At 40.2% G+C, this 20,017-nt stretch overlaps 1 protein-coding gene and 1 pseudogene across 2 annotated transcripts; both read left to right on the top strand.

The window, feature by feature from the left end:
• Positions 1-754: 754 nt before the first annotated feature.
• On the top strand, positions 755-6,792 carry LOC120546913 (annotated as a pseudogene).
• A 2,950-nt stretch (positions 6,793-9,742) lies between these two features.
• On the top strand, positions 9,743-19,226 carry LOC120546900 (cytochrome P450 2K1-like). 2 transcript variants are annotated; one of them, XM_039782152.1, is made up of 9 exons: positions 9,743-10,106; positions 10,256-10,418; positions 12,077-12,226; positions 13,130-13,290; positions 14,581-14,760; positions 15,317-15,458; positions 16,859-17,043; positions 18,188-18,329; positions 18,420-19,226. In XM_039782152.1, the coding sequence occupies exons 1-9, from the start codon at positions 9,900-9,902 to the stop codon at positions 18,611-18,613; spliced, it is 1,524 nt and encodes a 507-aa protein (XP_039638086.1). In that variant the 5' UTR covers positions 9,743-9,899; the 3' UTR covers positions 18,614-19,226. The 2 variants fall into 2 exon arrangements, with proteins under 2 accessions (XP_039638086.1, XP_039638087.1); XM_039782153.1 differs by lacking the exon at positions 14,581-14,760.
• The last annotated feature ends 791 nt before the right edge of the window (positions 19,227-20,017 follow it).

The raw sequence follows: 20,017 nt of genomic DNA on the forward strand, positions 1-20,017 counted from the left end.
TCATGCAGCGATGTTAAGAATAGACACCAAATTGACTAGTTATCGTTGCTTGTGTTCCTATCTGGCGTTTGTCTGCCGCATTTTCAGCCTTTTTTCCCCTCACTCTCTACAAATTTGAGCTTAAACTGGCCATGCTCTGCTTGGTGACGACTCTCCAATTATTGTTTTGTTTGTAGTAGCATGTACGTGCGCGCGTGAGCAAACGTGCAGGTCCTGGTCAATAATGTGGGTGGGAGGGAGGACTTCACATCACATGAACAGGCAATCAAGTACAAGCATGCAATGTTTGTTCTCAGCCATATGTTTTATATGTGTGTAGTAGTTTATTGCCGGCTAGAAGAGATTAAGGCCGAGCACCCAATCACGCGTTTTTAGTAAATATCAACTTGATTGAATGATCGGCAGTCCATAAAATCGTGGCATCCCTAGTTTAAATACAAAGACTGTTTAAACTGTAGTGGAGCCTCAGTTTGACGTCCAGGTGTACCCAGAATTTTGAAAAGACTTAACGCCAATGAAAAAATGTCAGTATGAGACAGGTCAGCATGAGAATGTGTTGTTATATATTAGGCATTGCAGTATTATGTATGTGGGTTTCCTCATTATGTTGATAAAAAAATCTTTTTTATCAACAGTGGACGTGGGGGTTTTGAAATTCTGTATGAGCAGCAGCAGCGGAGAGAGCAAAAGTAGCAAAGGTCAGCAAAGCTTTCATGTACTTAGTGGGAACATGTTGTTCCCACAAGTAAAACACCAATCACAGTACGGTAGGTAGTGGGAAGATTGCTGCAGTTTAGGGTTAGTTGTGAAATCCCTGTTAACCAGAACACTCACAAAACTAAAGGCTCCAGGAGGAAACATATTTAGTCAGTGAAGTATCAACTTCAGGACACTTTTTTAAAGTAATGGGGATTTTAGATCTCTTTCTCCAGTCCTCCAGCTCCGTCACCCTGTTGGGGGGTCTGTTGGTCCTGCTACTCGTCTACCTCATCTGCTCCTCCAGCTTCAGCTCAAATGAAGACAGAAAGGGACCTCCAGGACCCAAACCATTTCCCCTAATTGGGAACCTGCTGCAGCTTGATCTCAAGAGACCCTACAACACATTACTGAAGGTGAGGAATAAATAGTTTTTCCTTAAGGGGGATTTGTTGTGTGTGTGCTCTCCAGGCAGCAACACTGTACAATTCTTCACATTGTCTGCTTTTTAAAATTTGTTTGTTTTATGAAAAGAAACAACAACGAAAAACCATCATGATATTATGCCCCTGATCTTAGCTTTCCAAGACATATGGATCAGTTTTCACTGTGTATTTGGGACCCCAAAAAGTGGTGGTCCTGGCTGGGTACAAGACGGTGAAAGAGGCACTTCTCAGCTATGCTGAAGAGTTTGGTGAAAGAGATCCAATGTTAATAATGCAGGAATATAGCCAAGGCCATGGTAAGAAAAGAGCTTTTGCAAAATAATTTTTCTGTACTGTTTATTTTCCAGTAAATGTTTGTCTTTAAGATAGTTAACTCATCGACCGTTTTGGTTCTAGGAAACTAAGATTTCTTAAGTCGATCAGTCATTTGCATTTTTCATGCTGAATTACTTATTTCCAAGAAGCTTATTAGCACATCTCTGGTCAAAATATTTAAAGTGGAAAAGTAAGAATGTCTTTAATTAAGGACCGCTCTTATTGTCTTTTACCCATTCCAAGTTTTTTAAGTTAAAAAAACATGTTTAATCTCAGGGTTTTATGGTCCAGGAGAGGCATGGTGATGAAGATAGCTTTGAGTCTATCTAGATAAAAGATGTTGGAGGGGAGAAAAGGAAGGGGGGAAAATGAGGAATGCACCTCATTGAAGTGTTTAAGAAATTTAAAGGTAAGTGACTTTTAACCTACTGCATGATGAACAATGTTTCGTCAATCCTCTTTTAATGAAACAATCCATTCACAATTGTTTGGTGATTTGTATCTTATCATCCACTGGCTTGACCTTTGTGAGTTGACTCTTAAAGCAGTTACAAGTGCTCAGAGATAGTGACACGCAGGGTTCAGTTCCACAATGTTCTAAATGTTTTATGAGACAAGAATATATACATTTTCTAACAATCGCTCGATTCACTTTGATGATGTGAGAGCTGATAGATAAGAAAGCTGATTTGATGAGAGGCTTTGTTCAATTATCACAAAATGGCACGTAACATATTTCCAACACTCATGATTTGGATTTTTTTCCTGTTTCCCTTGTTACAGGTGAAGCTTTTGATACGACCCAACCAATGAACTATGCAGTCTCTAATATTATCTGCTCCATTGTTTATGGCAGCAGATTTGAATATGATGATCCAGAGTTTACATCCCTGGTAGATCGAACAAACAGAAACATTCAACTTGGGGGCTCCCCGTCAGTACAGGTGACATTTCATGTGTTTATTCAGCTTAGACTTTAAGCATTGCGATTTTCAAATACATAATACGACTGAACTGAATTGAAGAAATCATGGGATTCTTTACTTGCTTGTTAAATACTCCTTGTACATACTGATGCATCTATATTTTTCTTAACAGTTGTATAACATGTTTCCATGGATCGGTAAATGGTTTGGTGGGAAGAAGGAAATGGAGACAATATTTGCTATCAACAAGAAACATAACTTACAGCTGTTCAGTCGTTTGAAAGAGACCCTCAATCCACAGATGTGCAGAGGCTTTGTGGACGCCTTTCTGGTCCGAAAGCAAAATCTGGAGGTCGGGAAGCTTATCATCACTATTATGCTCATTGCTATTAACAATTAAGATATTTATACATCACTTTTAAGTCTTCTGTGTTTTATATTTTCTTCCTGTTCCGTTACTTATCTATTTGAGCATGGGATAGTATTATAATCTCTACCGCTTTCTTGCCATTATCACGTTATGTTACTTAAGTTATTTTAAAGACTTTGGTCAACTCGGGTTGGTTTTAAATTTGCTATATGAATAGGGCAGGATCTAAGAAATATATTTTCTGATTCAAATTGATTTTCATTTTAACGATCCAATATCGATTCAGAATCCAGAATCGATCCAAGTCTTATAAATTCCTAGAAGACCTAAGGAATCCATTGGTACCAACTATATTAAGCTACTGTTTCAGGAAGGGGGTTAAAAAATGCTCCAAAAATAGGCTACATTTTGACGAGATAAAAAACTGGCATGGCCATTTTGAAAGGGTTCCCTTTAACTCTCACCTCAAGATATCTGAATGAAATGTCACTTAATACTCACATACCGTAAAGTCTGTAGAGCTGCACATTATTCACTGATTGCAGGCCACAAATCTTTATTTTTTATTTTTTTTGGACTATTGGTGTTTCGAAATAACGGGCCATCGGAACAATGGGCAGTCCCTGATGCGTAGATGCAAGCTATAATGTATCTGTCTGTCTACCTTCCCTGGCCAACAGTGGGGGTGTTGAAATGAATCATTGCATCGATGCGGACCTGTAGGATTCTGCATCGATGCAGTGACAGACCATAATCGATTATTGCATAAGGAAGGAACCTGTTAATTTTTTTAATAAACTCCTTTTTTGTTTTTGCCTTTCATCTGTTCATACATATCTGACTGCTTGAATTTGTTGATGAAATCCATGTGTAGCAATATATATTAATATAGATATTAATGTTTAGCCTATCTTTGAAAAACTGAAATGAAAATGTAGGCTATGTCCAAAGTCCAACAGGGTAAAGTTAGTTTCGGGTTGGATATGTATGTATATTTATATAAGCCTACAATGATAATGAATAGGAATGGGGCATATCCCAGCAATAGCCAATGTGAAACTAACTTGATAAGTGAGACGACGTCTCATCTTGGCTGTTTTAAATGTGTTAATAAGCTAGAGAAAAGTAATTCCGCTTGTTATTGCTGATTCAGATTTTAGATTATGGGAGTTGATCCACAAAAGCCTATATGGTCAGAACAATGATGTCGGAGCAGAGGGTTTATTTTTTTCAAAGCAAAGGGACGTTGGTCTAATGTGCTGTAGGACCAAAGGGAATTTTTGGGGTTATTGAGAGGTCGGAACAATGAAGCGTCGGAAAAATGGGCAGTCCCCCTTAGCCAACAGTAGAGTTATCAGTGAGAAGGAATGAATTGCAACCCACACCACCATCACTACTACTACCTCAAAGATTTTTTGTCTGTATAACTGCTCCAATTTATATTTACCTGCAGGAATCTGGGATTGCCAACAGTTACTTCCACGAACACAACCTTATGCAGACAGTTATTAATATGTTCGGGGCTGGTACTGACACAACAGCAACTACTCTGAGATGGGGACTTCTGTTCATGGCCAAGAATCCAAAAATACAAGGTAAGGAATTTAAAGGCAGGATTGGTAATGTTGAAAAGCTAGCAAGATTTGAAAGTAGCAAACAAAAGTTTAAATTTTTATCAATTTACCATTTAGTAATGATGGTTATTATAGTGTGTCATCAAATCGTCTTCATGAAAACAAAAACGTCTCCTCTCCCAGACCAGGTCCAGGAGGAGCTGAGCAGGGAGATAGGAAGTCGTAACGTTCAGGTTGAGGACAGGAAGAACCTGCCCTTCACCGACGCTGTCATCCATGAGACACAGAGACTGGCCAGCATCCTCCCGATAGCAGTGCCTCACAAAACGAGCCAAGACATCACCTTCCAGGGTCACTTCATTAAGAAGGTCAGCTCATAAAACACCTATTTTACACTAGTTTCACATGAACTTTTATAAAGCACCTTCATGAAATTTTACAGAATGCTCTGTAGCAAAAAATACAATCACAATCAGTAAAATGTTTAAACAACCACAATGGATATTTAACCGTCTCTTTATAACTTCACCAGCAGCTATCTCACCTAAAACCACTTGTATGCCTTGTCTGAAGAGGTGCACACATTCTCACCGCACTTTCTTCCTTTATAACGACCACATTGTGTGTGGAGAAAGGCATACACATGGATTTTCAGGTGGATCTATGCCATTTTGAGTCAGCATCAGCCGATGCCTGCGATCAGGAATAAATGTCTGAAGACACATCTCCAGGCAGCCTTGTGGCCAGCCAGTGTGGCTGCTGTAGAACAAAGTGTTTTGTCAATCTTGCAGGTAGACGTCAGCATCATGGTGGCAAGCCTTCAGCCAGCTAAACTAGCTTACAGGGCTAAAAAAAAAAATTGTTTACTGCTGACGAATAAAACATTCATCAGAGTTGTCATTTGGGACAGTTGTTGAACCATTACTTTCTGTGTTAGGTGAATTATTTCTTGCTTAGCATGTATAAAACTTTTCAAATCGGTGTATTGTCCACAGGGGACCACGGTATATCCTCTATTGACATCTGTCCTGTATGATGAGAGTGAGTGGGAGAGGCCACACAGCTTTTATCCTGCTCACTTCCTGGACAAAGATGGGAAGTTTTTCAAGCGAGAAGCCTTCATGCCGTTTTCTGCAGGTTGGTGAATTTAGCCATATCACTTCTTGATGATCATTCACTTGTATATGAGATAAACATTTTCCTTTGCTCTCTCACACACTCACACAGGTCGCAGGATTTGTCTCGGAGAGGGTCTGGCCAGGATAGAGCTCTTCATCTTCTTCACCAGCCTCCTGCAGCACTTTCGTTTCACTCCTCCTCCTGGAGTTTCAGAGGATGAACTGGATCTGACTCCAAGTGTGGGCTTCACCCTCAGCCCTTCACCTCATAAACTGTGTGCTGTTTCCTGTATTGAGCAGTAGGGCTTGAAAATGCAGCTTGGCCCACTTTTATGACTTCATCTCACTTTAAGATAGTAGATTTTCATTTGTACAGCATTATATTCCATGTAGTGCAACAGCACCGAAAATGTTCAATTTCAATGATCCAATTAACAGAACTTTCATTTCATCAAAGATTTGCAGATAAGTAACTAACTGCAGATCAGTAACCTGATGATGCACCAGATGATTTGTTACACAAAACCATCTGTGAAGTCATCATTGGAAACTGTTTGGAAAAGGGCAGGCACTTAAAAAAATACCTGGCAGGTGATTGGATCTGTCTATAACTTCTGCCATTGTGTTTTTAACTAACAGTCTCAGGCGTCACATACACCTAAACCACAGCCCATAGATACCAGTAGCTCCATACCGGAAGCTGATTGGTTCGATAAGCTGGTAGTTGAGACACAAATGCATTACTTGAAGCCTGAAAAGATGGAGTTTCATGTGATCTTGTGATACCGCGACTATCTAGCTGCATTCAAGGTCAGCCAATCAGACCAGGTAGATGGTATTCTCTACATCCATTGGCATCTCTGACTATCCTGCCATTAAAAGTTTACATGGTATCCATATCACTCTTGCTGAGCCACATAAATACCTAAGAATTTGGCTTGACAGCAGACTGGAATTTAAGATTCATATTCAACATTTGAGCCAAATATGTTATCAAACTAGGCCTTCCATACAGAATTAAAAGGGGTATGTCTGTCTGGGGTCTGAAACCATAAAAATACTGTCAGCTTCCTCATAAAGTGTGTGTTGTCCCCCGTACATTAGGGCTTTACATTTTTTTAAAGTAGTGAAAATGTTCAACACCACTGATGTAATTAAGAAAATGTTTGTTGAATGTTTGCTTTAGAAGTGCTCATGTTCCAGCAATCGACTTTCTTCATTAGCTACTTACTATGCACGTCTGCAGAGCACAATCATCTTGAAACTATTACAAAAAGGCTTTCTTGTAAATAGCAAAATTGAAATGTAATATTTTCATGTAGACAATAAACAAAAAAGATATCTGAATTTTTTGGCAGTAATTGCCTTTCAGCCTGATGTTTTCCACCAGAGTACCACAGCATTAATCTTCGGGATACTCACCCCTTTCTAAATGCTTCAAACTCAAAGCTGCAAATAGTCATGAAAAACAATGGAAAGTTTGGGATCATTTTAAGTCTATTGTAAAATCGAACTAGCTTACCACAATAGCATGCCGTCAATGCTACGTCTACGAATGCTCAGAATCTTGAAATCTGGACAAATTATTGTAAACTTAGTTGCTGCCGGAGACAAACCAGGCCTCCCCGCTGGAGCGGTCAACCTCATGGCTACTTAATATGCACGTGAATGACATGATCGGACCATGCCGGTTATGTCTGCATTCTTTCTCCTCACTCAGAATTAGCTTTCTTGAAATGTGTCCCCCTGAACAGTTCAACAACAGTGTAGTTGAATAACCCTGCTGTAAGCTTTGTACAGTCACATTAACCTGGGCTTAGTGAACAGCTCTTTTTCATATCCAGTGTCATGAGCCAGAGGCATGAAGGGGAAGGGGGCAAAAAAGATTTACATTTGGGCCACCAAAGATTTACTTTTGCCAACAGAATAAGGGGTTTGTTGGTCCATGCAACCAGTGCTTAAAAATATTAGCATCTATCCCTGTTATTGTATGCTATTTAGGCAATAAAGAATTTGCTTTTTCTAAAAAATAAAAAGCCTCTCTTTTGTATATTTACTATTGCTGTTTACTAATAAGCAAAAGCATTTCTTATCCAATTTCTCGATTAATCGATGGAATACTCGGTAGAATACTCGATTACTAAAATAATCGATAGCTGCAGCCCTATTCCCCCCTTTCCATGGAAGATTAATCACCATAGATATATTTGCTATTTCAGTGTTAACATAGAAATAGAAAAAACAAAACAAAGACAGATGAGGGAGGGAGGGAGAGCGTGTATGAGGCAGAGGCAAATGTACAGTACATTGACAATAATAATACTTTGTTTACATTTCGGAATGTGCATTTGTTAGGCACCATTCAATTAAAATGTGACTAATCTAAAGTGAACTACAGAGCAGATTGTAGTTAATGTATTTATTACAAAAGCATTTATGAGTATTACAGTTAAAATGGGGGAAATGTGAAACATTGCGTTGCAGGTCGATTTAACCCTCCTGTTGTCCTCGGGTCAAGTCTGACCAATTTTCAAAGTTTTCTATAGCAGAAATGTGCGTTTCTTTCAACAAAATTGCCCAAAAATAACCTGGATGGTTCAACTCAGTGCTCTTCGCAATCAAAATGTTTAAAAAAACATCAAAGAATGTTGACTAAAATGACATAAAAGTGACAAAAGCACCAAAAACAGCATTTAAAGGCATTGAAATCCTAGAAAACAGCAGAATAAATTGCCCAGAGAAAAACCTGTATCGGTCGACATCTATTTGTTTGTAGTAACATGTGCGCGCCTGAACAACCATGTACAGGTTCTAGGTCTGTCACTATAACAGATTTTGCTGGATGATAATTTGTCCCAGAAATGATTGCGATAAACGATAATATTGTCGTTCTCAGACCATTTTCATCTAATATTATGATAATGGCATAATAATGCAGGCACACCTTTTCAAAGATCAATAAACTTTTATTTCTAAAGAATATTTAACACTGGAACTGGAAGACATTTTAAATATCCACAATATGTCTTTGATCTCCTTGAGTATGTCGTCTTTCACGCTGTTGTACAGTTGGGGAATTGCCGTTTGTGACACATATGTTCTCCCAGGCAATTCGTAGCCTACCGGCTGTCAAATGTTTGCAGCATTCCTCGAGTGTTTGTGCAATAGACTACAGACTCTGTACTACATTTAACAATTATTTATTAAACAATAATATTAAAGTTAAATAATATAATTAATACATTATATCTATTTATTTCTATGTGGCTATTTACCACATGGCAAGTAAATGTTTGTACCAAAATAGTTCTGTTTATTTTGGCGAAGGTGCAGCTACTTTCTTCTGCTCCTCTGCAGGTCGGAGCTTCGCACACACACACACCCACACACACACACACACACACACACACACACACACACACACACACACACACACACACAATGTCACTTCTGTTTACTGATAGCTAGCGTTTACCTCAGGCTAATTCATTAGCTAGTAAGTGGCAATTTTTGACAAGCAGGTAACGAAGTCTCAGTTCACCGTCCGGGAGCCTCTGACACGCTGACAGCAGACAACTGTAGGCTTGTACCGGTTAATGCTCTGTACATTGTCGGACACATGCAACCACTTTCCTGAAACCGCTTGCGAGACTGACAAGTCCACAGCAGCCCATGGCATGTGTATCAGAGCCTGTCTCCACTGCCTCCACCTGCAGGTTGTCAACTGCATGGTTTAGAATGAAAGGGAGTAAACAGGACACCGAGTAACATGGCGGATATCGCTCATATACTTCTTTTTTTTTATGGCGCCTTAACTGCATAGTGCTGCGGGAAACCTTGCTCCAACTCTCAACCCAACTAGTGTTCTCTGTCTCTCTCTCTCCTCAAGGAGTCCCACCTCTCCACACAAAGACATGCAACTGAAAAGAGGGTTCACTCCTAGTTATGCTAAGGAACCTAAAGTGGTCATCCAGTCTCTTTGGTAGAGAAAGAGAGAGAGAGAGAGACAAGGAAAACAAACAAGCGTTACAAATGGAAATTATCGTGGCTGGAAAAATTATGGAGCTAATTTTTTTATCGTGCAATTAATTGATTTATTGACTATCGCAACAGGCCTAGCAGGTCCTGGCCCATAAGGTGGGTGGGAGGCAGCCGCGGGAGGACTTCACATGAACAGGCAATCAGGTACAAGCATGCAACGTTTGATCTCTTTTATCAACAGTGGACGTGGGGGTAGCGGAGAGAGCAAAAGTAGCAAAGGTCAGAAAAGCTTTCATGTGCGCCCCTCCCACAAGTAAAACACCAATCACAGTACGGTAGGTAGTGGGAAGATTGCTGCAGTTTAGGGTTAGTTGTGAAATCCCTGTTAACCAGAACACTCACAAAACTAAAGGCTCCAGGAGGAAACATATTTAGTCAGTGAAGTATCAACTTCAGGACACTTTTTTAAAGTAATGGGGATTTTAGATCTCTTTCTCCAGTCCTCCAGCTCCATCTCCCTGTTGGGGGGTCTTGGGGTCCTGCTCCTCGTCTACCTTGTCTCCTCCCCCACCTTCAGCTTAAAGGAAGACAGAAAAGGACCTCCAGGACCCAAACCATTTCCCCTAATTGGGAACCTGCTGCAGCTTGATCTCAAGAGACCCTACAACACATTACTGAAGGTGAGAAAGTGTAGTAGGAGTATGTGTGTGTGCTCTCCAGGCAGCAACACTGTTACAATTCTTCTATCACATTGTCTGCTTTTTAAAATGCATTCGTTTTATGAAAAAAAACAAAAAAAAACATCATGACATTATTCCCCTGTTCTTAGCTTTCCAAGACATATGGATCAGTGTTCACTGTGTATTTGGGACCCCAAAAAGTGGTGGTCCTGGCTGGGTACAAGACGGTGAAAGAGGCACTTCTCAGCTATGCTGAAGAGTTTGGTGAAAGAGATCCAATGTTAATAATGCAGGAATATAGCCAAGGCCATGGTAAGAAAAGAGCTTTTGCAAAATCATTTTTTTATTAATTTTCCAGTAAATGTTTGTCTTTAAGAATGTTAACTCATCGGCTGTTTTGGTCTAAGGACATTTTTCTTGCTGAATTACTTATTTCCAAGAAGCTTATTAGCACATCTCTGGTCAAAATATAATAGTGGTGCTTTTGCACGACTCTTTCTGGAGAAACTCAGATTTAAGAAATGTGTTCTTAAATCCCACTTACACACTTTTTACGAAGATTCTGACATTCACTAATGTTTTCTTATCTTGGATTTGTTCTTAGCGAAGAACAAAATCTACGAACACTGAAAAGCACTCCTACGCACATTTGAGTGATGATAATTTACTCCAAATGATTGGTTACTGCATTTTATTTAATTCTACAGTCATTTACAATGATAGTATTGTACAGTAATGTATTTCTGATCATTTATTGAAAAAGAAATAATAGTATGCAAAGAAACATTATACTGCAATTTACATCAGCAATTGAACTGATTAAATCCTGCGTTATTTGGTGATTGATCGCGCTATTGATAGAGCCAAAATGGAGTGGTGGAATGTAACAAAGTACAAATTCTTTGTTACTGTACTTAAGTAGCCTACATTTTTCACGTATCTTCGTTAGCCTACATTTTGCAGCAATTATCTATAGCCTACTTTCTACCCCACTACATTTCTGTAGTTACATTCCGTTACATTTTCTGATCAGTTTTCCCCCCTGCCAAAACGTCCTCCTGACCGTCACACGTTTGTCTCACCAGTGAAGTTTGGTTGCCATCGATATGGGGTACCGCCCATCCTTCATCGGCTTCCAAGCCGGCTCCGGTGCTCCCGAGCCCGGGCGCAGCGCTGCTGACCCCCGGTAATACAGCCTCCGGTAAAAGTGAAAATGAAAATGTTTGTTTTTTATTATTCACGTTTTTAAGTCATAGTTGCCATCTATTTTTCTCCACAGCGTTGTCTACTCTTCTGCCAGGCAGCGTAAGACGTGTTCATATCTTAGGCCTATTTATTTGGCTGGACCTCTTCACATCTCCTTCCCATTTCGCTGCTTCACACACTTTATTTGCTTATTTGCATGGTTAAAGAAAATAAAACCGTCTTAAAATACATCCATGAATAAAACCATTCTGCATAAACCGTATTCTGATTCTAACAACATATTTCCATTTTATGCTGGTTAAGATAGGAACTTTTTTTAAAAGCCAGGCCTTGTTTGGGGTAGTGGACATATTCTACTTTAACTAAAGTAAATAGGTCTCTGGTTATTGTACTTTTACTCAAGTACTAAGTTTCAGTACTTCCTCCACCACTGCAATGTACCAGTCATCTGCGACTCTGACAATCATCTCTTGAACGCAGTCTCCCGTCTTCTTATGCTAATTAGGAACAACAGGCACACGCTTTCAATTACGAAGACGTGGGATTCATCAATCCTAAGAACACAGGTGCAAACAATTCTTCTGTTTAAGAACACGTCATGAATCCGACGTAGATTTCTCTTAGGGACTTTCTTAAGAACAAATTTAAGAGAAAACTTAGGAAGATATTGGTGAATGAGGCCCAATGTCTTTTGTCGAGGACAGCTCTTATTGTCTTTTACCCATTCCAAGTTTTTTAAGTTAAAAAAACATGTTTAACCTCAGGGGTTTTATGGGCCAATGGTGATTCGTGGAAAGAGATGAGGCGCTTTGCTTTGACTAACCTGAGAGACTTTGGGATGGGCAAGAAGGCGAGTGAGGACAAACTCATTGAGGAATGTGAACACCTCATTGAAGTGTTTAAGACATTTAAAGGTAAGTGACTTTTAACCGCGTGCATGCACACACACACACACACACACACACACACACACACACACACACACACACACACACACACACACACACACACACACACACACACACACACACAGCCTCCCTCCCTACCTTAGGAGTCCCTGTTAATTTGCCTACTCCTTACCACATCGTCATCTACTCTCTCTTCCATCTTTTCCTCACTCGCTCCCATGGCCCTGTCACGGTCACTCTCCTCCTCCTCGGCTTCTTCCCTGTCATGTTGTTTCTGCTTCTCTGTATAGCCAGCCACCTCACCTCTCCTCCTCCCTCCTCTCCCTCCTCTCCTCTCCTCTCCTCCTCTCCTCTCCTCTCCTCTCCTCTCCTCTCCTGGAGTGGGGAAGGCGGTTCCTGGATTTGATTGGATCAGGCCAGTGCCAATAAAGAAAATTAACCAATGGGCCACTGTGAGTTCTTTATGGACCGGCGCGGCCAAAAAACAAAAAAAAAGTCCTATTCATATCGGCGATTCGGCCCAAAAGTGTGTCGGCCCACCAGGAAAATGCCCGATATGCCAGATGGCCAGTCCAGCCCTGGTTACAAGCACTCAGAGATAGTGAACGACAGGTTTCAGTTCCACAATGTTCTAAAGGTTTTATGAGACAATATTAATATACATATACATTTTCTAACAATAGTGTCATTCATTTTGATAATGTGACAGTGGATAGATAAGAAAGTGGGAAAAGAAAAAAAGGAGGATGGTTCAAGGTTGGTTCACACAGATAAATCTTCAGGGAGAACAGTGTTACAATTTATAATACCAACTTGATGAGAGAGGCTTTGTTCAATTATCACAAAACGGCAACAAAACATATTTCCAACACTCATGACTTGTATTTTTTCCCGTTTCCCTTGTTACAGGTGAAGCTTTTGATACGACCCAACCAATGAACTATGCAGTCTCTAATGTTATCTGCTCCATTGTTTATGGCAGCAGATTTGAATATGATGATCCAGAGTTTACATCCCTGGTAGATCGAACCAACAGAAACATACAACTTGTGGGCTCCCCGTCAGTACAGGTGACATTTCACGTTTATTCAGCTTAGACTTTTAGCATTGTGATTTTCAGATACATAATACAACTGAACTGAAGAAATTATGTGATTCTTCACTTGCATGTTAAATACTTTTCGTACATACTGAAATTTCGTCAGAGGAGACAAGACTAAGTATGTTCGTCACTGACCTTTTTTTTCCATGACTAAGACGAGATGATGACGAGACTGCACCAATGTCCAAAAACGCTGACTAAGACAAAATTAACATGCATTATTGTTGACAAAAATAGGCGAGACTAAAATGTTTTGCATAAAAGAAAAACTAAGATAGAATCTCTCCTTCATTTCCGTTTACAATCGTCTCTACTTTTTCCATCATGATAGAAGTAGTGCAGTGCCCGTTTGGAGAGCGTGTCTGTTCCAAACAGGCCAATTGCTTGGTTCCCAGTATTTTTTCCCCCCACAACTTTATCTAACTAAGCGCGGTTCAATCAGGCGCGGCTCGGCTGCGGCTCATCTAGAGATTCGGCGTGTCCCCTTTCTTTCGTCTAGCCGTCACACATCCAGGTAGCGATGTGGCCCGGGCGGGAGGGAGGAAACCTGGTTGAGCCTTCTGGAAAGCCACTACAGCGCGTAGCGATGTGCCCCGGCCCCGGGCAAGGGGAGGGAAAGAGGGAGGAAGCCTGGTTCAGCCTGCTGCAGAAGCCCCTACAGCCGCTCTTAAACAGACGGAGAAATGTATGCAACTTCTTGCAACAAAACAACGTGCTGTAGAGCCCAGGCGCTTATCTAACATGTGTCTGTGTACGATTGTATTTGCATGAAGGAAGAGGCTCGATATAAAACCAATATAAAGTTGCATTCAACAAAAATCATTCAACAAGTGTATTTTGTCAGGTAATTATGACATTTAACCAATATTTGAGATGTGTGAAACACTATTTGACTGAAATGGTTATCAGAAATAATCTCAGAAATAATTTATTTAAAAAAATACTAAAATGTTTTCACTAAAACTTGACTAAGATACCTTGAGTTCTCTTTTGACTAAAACTAAAATAACGAGACTTTTAGTCAACTAAAACTTAAGATACCTTGAGTTCTCTTTTGACTAAAACTAGACAAATGATGAGACTTTTAGTCAACTAACACTTGACTAACAAAAAAAGATATTAATGTGTAATGTGATGTGAATGACTAAATAAGACTAAAACTAACAAGGGCATTTGGGACAAGACTAAGACCAAGACTAAATTAAAAATAGGTGACAAAATTAACACTATATTGATGCATCTATATTTTTGTTAACAGTTGTATAACATGTTTCCACGGATCGGTAAATGGTTTGGTGGGAAAAAGGAAATGGAGACAATATTTGCTGTCAACCAGAAACATAACTCACAGCTGTTCAGTCATTTGGAAGAGACCCTCAATCCACTGATGTGCAGAGGCTTTGTGGACGCCTTTCTGGTCCGAAAGCAAAATCTGGAGGTCGGGAAGCTGATCATCACTATTATGCTCATTGCTATAAACAATTAAGATATTTATACATCACTTTTAACACTTCTGTGTTTTATATTTTCTTCCTGTTCCGTTACTTATCTATTTGAGCATGGGATAGTATTATTATCTCTACCACATTCTTGCCATTACCACGTTATGTTACTTAAGTTATTTTAAAGACTTTGATCAACTCGGGTTTGCTTTTAAATTGTTATATGAATGGGGCTGGATCTAAGAAAATAAATTTTTGGATTCAAATCAATTTTCATTTGAACGATCCAATATCGATTCAGAATCCAGAATTGATCCATGTCTGTATTATAAATTCCTAGAACACCTAAGAAATCCATTGGTACCAACTATATTAAGCTCGCTTGTTGGCAAGTGGGTTAAAAAAATGCTCCAAAAATAGGCTACATTTTGACAAGGTAAAAGAACGGTATGGCCATTTTGAAAGGGTTACCTCTCACCTCAAGATATTGGAATGAAATGTCACTTAATGACAAAGGCATATATAACTGCTCCAATTTATTTTTACCTGCAGGAATCTGGGATTGCCAACAGTTACTTCCACGAACACAACCTTTTGCAGACAGTTTTTCATCTTTTCGGGGCAGGCACTGACACAACAGCAGCTACATTGAGATGGGCACTTCTGTATATGGCCAAGAATCCAAAAATACAAGGTAATAAACTTAAAGGCAGGGTTGGTAATGTTGAAAAGCTAGCAAGATTTGAAAGTAGCAAACAAAAGTTTAATGTGCCCATATTATCAAAAAAATCACTTTTTCTGGGATTTGGGGTGTTATTTTGTGTCTCTGGTTAGGGTGACTAGATTTCCCGGAACTAAAAACGGGGCAGTTTGCACATGACCGTAGTGCTTGTGCACGCACACGCTTTTTAAAGTGAATATGTGCCAACCCAGGTCATACTTTTCAGAGAAAATTGAGTCCCATTTCCATATAAATCATCATGAAAACAAATTATTAGTGAATATTTTTTCAAGAAATAGCCAATGTTTTGCATCCCTACTGTCGATCTACCAAAACGGTGATTTGTCGACGGTACCTTACACACAACCTAGCGACAGAACAGATGATGAAGTACTATAAGTTTTATGTCGGATACAAATCTCTAGCAATAATAATTGTAGTTGTTTTCTCTTGATACTCTGTAATAATGCCAACTTTCGTTGACCCTGATCATGTCATTGACCTGAATTGCGTTGTCAATCTCGAACGAAGGGGAAGTTAAAATTGAATATCAACTGAATATCAAACGTCCAGCCATTTTCTTAACGAGACAGATAAGAAGAGGCATTGCAGCAATTTTTTACAAATGTACATCGTAACGCTGGCTGCACAGATTATGCAGATGCAGACTGCTACGACTGACTGACTGACTCTCTCATACACACATACACACACACACTAGAGCTGAAGATCTTTGCCCGAACCCGACGGGACACTCTAATGACTGCTGATAGACGGCCTTTTGTAGGCCTACAGTCAGGCTGTAAACGGGTTCGGGCTTTTAAAAAGCTGTCAATCAAAATGTACTTGTCGGGCTCGGGCCGAACTCTGTCTGGCTCGGGCCTTTTCGGGCCGTACTTTTAAGGCCCGATTACAGCTCTAACACACAGAAAATCATACACTGGACACTTTATTAGTCTTTCTACATGTGTTTAGTTAATGCTTGGCTAATCCTGCCATGTACAGGCTGAAGTTGGAGAAACAGCTAGCTAGCTCATGTAATCCTTACCTAGCTACTGCGTATGTGCGACTGACAACAAAGATCTCACAGAAGTTGAGAGGTCTCACTCTGTAGCTAAAACAGAGACCTGACACAGGGTGAAAAGAGGAGTTGCAGCAATGTGCAGTACAACAAAAATATGGTATTTTTTTGAAAATTAAATCACGTAAACCTATTCTGATACAATCTGAAATTACAATTATGAATCTGAAAATGAGCATAATATGGCCACTTTAACAAAAGTTTAAATTGCTATCAATTTACCATTTAGTAATGGTTATTATAAAGTGTTACCAAATCGTCTTCATGAAAACAAAAACTTTTCCTCTCTCAGACCAGGTCCAGGAGGAGCTGAGCAGGGAGATAGGAAGTCGTAACGTTCAGGTTGAGGACAGGAAGAACCTGCCCTTCACCGACGCTGTCATCCATGAGACACAGAGACTGGCCAGCATCCTCCCGATAGCAGTGCCTCACAAAACGAGCCAAGACATCACCTTCCAGGGTCACTTCATTAAGAAGGTCAGACTGAATAAAACACCTATTTATTGGTTATTTTTTATTTTTTTATACGCTATTTAAAATACATTACTCTCCTCCGTCTCTCTGTCACTTGATGTCTCACTCACACACACACACAAACACACACACACACACACACACACGACTCCTCCCACCATGCGGTGTTGTTTTTTTTTAAGACCCCAAACGTCACCTTCCAGGCACCGCAGCAATGGTTATGTTTAAGGTTACGGTGAGGGTTTGTGCCTGTGAGGCGACGTTGGAGGCTTAAAACACCATCGATCCCACCGTGCACACAGCGTCTGTCTCCATCAAGGAGAGAAGACGGCTTGCGAAATTCACAAGTTCACGAAAGGTTGGTATCTATCTCGTGAACACCTTTACGCAATCACCAACCTGACTCTTAGCAAACAAGCGATTGTGCCCACTTTAGAATGTTAACTAGTCGCAAGTTTGCGGTAAAATGCAGTTGGGTTGTCAAGGTCAAAACAGTATATGTAGGAACTGTGAATCAAATAAACGTATTGTAAATAATGTTATGTCATTTTTTACTCGTACACTGAATGTTTGCTGCTTCAATCCAGATAAGTATTGAAAAGTATTTTCCGTGACTGAAAAAGGCCCGTGTTGAGGATGGGGACCAGCCTGAACCGGAGGTATCAGTCTGGAACAGAGCTCAACAGTCCCACCAGTGTAATTAGTTTATGTTTTTAATTTGTTTTACAGTATTTTCAGGCTTCAACCAGTGAAAGACAGGGGAGAGAAAGAGATAGATTAGTTAGGCATTGAAGTAGGAGATGAGGACAGCATCCAACTGCGTCTCTCTCTCTCCCTCCCTCCCTCCCTCCCTTCCCCCCCGGTGACACGGGGCGACACCCACCCACCGTCACAAGTTGCTTCCTAATCTGTGGGAAACACTGCATTCTACGGGCAGACGTCAGCATCATGGTGGCAAGCCTTCAACCAGCTAAACTAGCTTATAGGGCTAAAAAAAAAAAAAAATTGTATGGGCGTCCCCAGCCCCCACTCCTACTGCTGATGAATAAAACATTTATCAGAGTTGTTGAACCATTACTTTCTGTTTTAGGTTAATTATTTCTTGCTTACCAAGTATATAACCTTTCAAATGGTGTATGGTCCACAGGGTACAACGGTATTTCCTCTGTTGACATCTGTCCTGTATGATGAGAGTGAGTGGGAGAGGCCACACAGCTTTTATCCTGCTCACTTCCTGGACAAAGATGGGAAGTTTGTCAAGCGAGAAGCCTTCATTCCTTTTTCTGCAGGTTGGTGAATTTAGCCATCACTTCTTGATGATCATTCACTTGTAGATGAGATAAACATTTTCCTTTGGTCTCACTCTCACACTCACACAGGTCGCAGGATTTGTCTCGGAGAGAGTCTGGCCAGGACGGAGCTCTTCATCTTCTTCACCAGCCTCCTGCAGCACTTTTGTTTCACTCCTCCTCCTGGAGTTTCAGAGGATGAACTGGATCTGACTCCACGTGTGGGCTTCACCCTCAACCCTTCACCCCATAAACTGTGTGCTGTTTCCTGTATTGAGCAGTAGGGCTTGAAAATGCAGCTTAGCCCGCTTTTATGACTTTTATGACACAAGAGTAGAGTAGATGCTTATGTGTACAGTGTTTTAATCAATGAAGTACAACAACAGCACTAAATATGTTCAATATCAATTATGCAATCAAGACAATTTTTACTTCATTATAATTATGCAGATAAGCAACTTAATGCAGATCAGTAATCTGATGACAAGCCAGATGGTATGTTACACTAAAACCATCTGAGAAGCAGTCAGACATCCATGGCGCACAGGAGGCGTTATGCACGGATCTATCTGCTCAGGAACAAACGCTGTGCCGGGTGGGCAAACTCATGTGATGCGTAATTGATCCCGTGGATGATTTGTAGGCTATTAAGTGAACAAGGTGTACCTGATCCACCAAACACTGGGCCGTCTTGACTGTCTTAATTCTGCAAATATTTCTGTTACTGTAGTCCTATTTACTATTTCATTATTTCATCCATGCGTGGCGCAGCGGATCCGTGCGCACTGTAACCTGCCGTGGAGACTCTGGCCTCACTAACCTCTCCTCCTCTGAGTCGGATATCCAGTTTCACTGAGCGTACTAACACTTCGAAAATAAATGGCATTACATCAGTGAGCTCAACTGCTTATTGTGTGTAATTTGGACTGACGCTGAGATTCATGTTGTTCTGTAACTGGTGTGGCGCTGCCACTATTCTCTTGATTTCCACTTCGACGTTAGACATTTTTTTGAGTGAAAGAGACGTTACATTTTGCATATGTTGTCACAGTTAACAAGCTAACCATGGCAAAGTGCTAATGCTGGGAACAGGCAAATTGTATCTTTATAGTTGTATCCATATAATGTGACAGACTTAGGTTAATATTTTACCAGGTCCAAGGGCTAGAGGGATGTGTTAAGTAGAACCCATAAAGTTATCCTACAACTGATTTTGATACTGTACTGTATGGATAGTAGCTACAGGACATGCTTTGAATTCATAAGATTTAACGATACAGTGTTAGGGACAGATCAGATGGCCAGAGACTTCAGACTTATAGCAACGCGGATTTCGGTGCCTCATTTCGGTGCCACTTAAAACCCTGCACTTCTCTCTGATGCGCCGAAACGGACATTAGAGGCAAAAGAGTAGGGTTGGGTATCGTTTGGTTTTTTTTCGGTTCCGGTGCTAAATCGATACTTTTAAAACGGTGCCGGTGCCTAAACGGTGCCTGAACCAGTACTTTTCAATAAAGTTAAAAAAAAAGAAGAAGAAGAAAAAAAATAAGGGTAGTAAACAACAGTCAGTGACTTTATTAGTGAGGTTTATTGCTAAGGCCATGGTCAAAATTAAAGATTTAATAATAATGTAATAACTATAACAATAACAATAACTTATTTCACCAGTAAATTGCTGTTGAACCCCA

This window comes from Perca fluviatilis, chromosome 18 (assembly GCF_010015445.1).
Source record: "Perca fluviatilis chromosome 18, GENO_Pfluv_1.0, whole genome shotgun sequence".
NCBI classification, from domain to species: Eukaryota; Metazoa; Chordata; class Actinopteri; order Perciformes; family Percidae; genus Perca; species Perca fluviatilis.

Excerpts from the sequence above, each read along its gene's own strand:
- LOC120546900 (XM_039782152.1), top strand. The coding sequence starts at position 9,900 with ATGGGGATTTTAGATCTCTTTCTCCAGTCCTCCAGCTCCATCTCCCTG. Across the intron at positions 12,227-13,129 it reads AGTGTTTAAGACATTTAAAG|GTGAAGCTTTTGATACGACC; the intron begins GTAAGTGACTTT and ends CCCTTGTTACAG. Across the intron at positions 15,459-16,858 it reads CAAGAATCCAAAAATACAAG|ACCAGGTCCAGGAGGAGCTG; the intron begins GTAATAAACTTA and ends TTCCTCTCTCAG.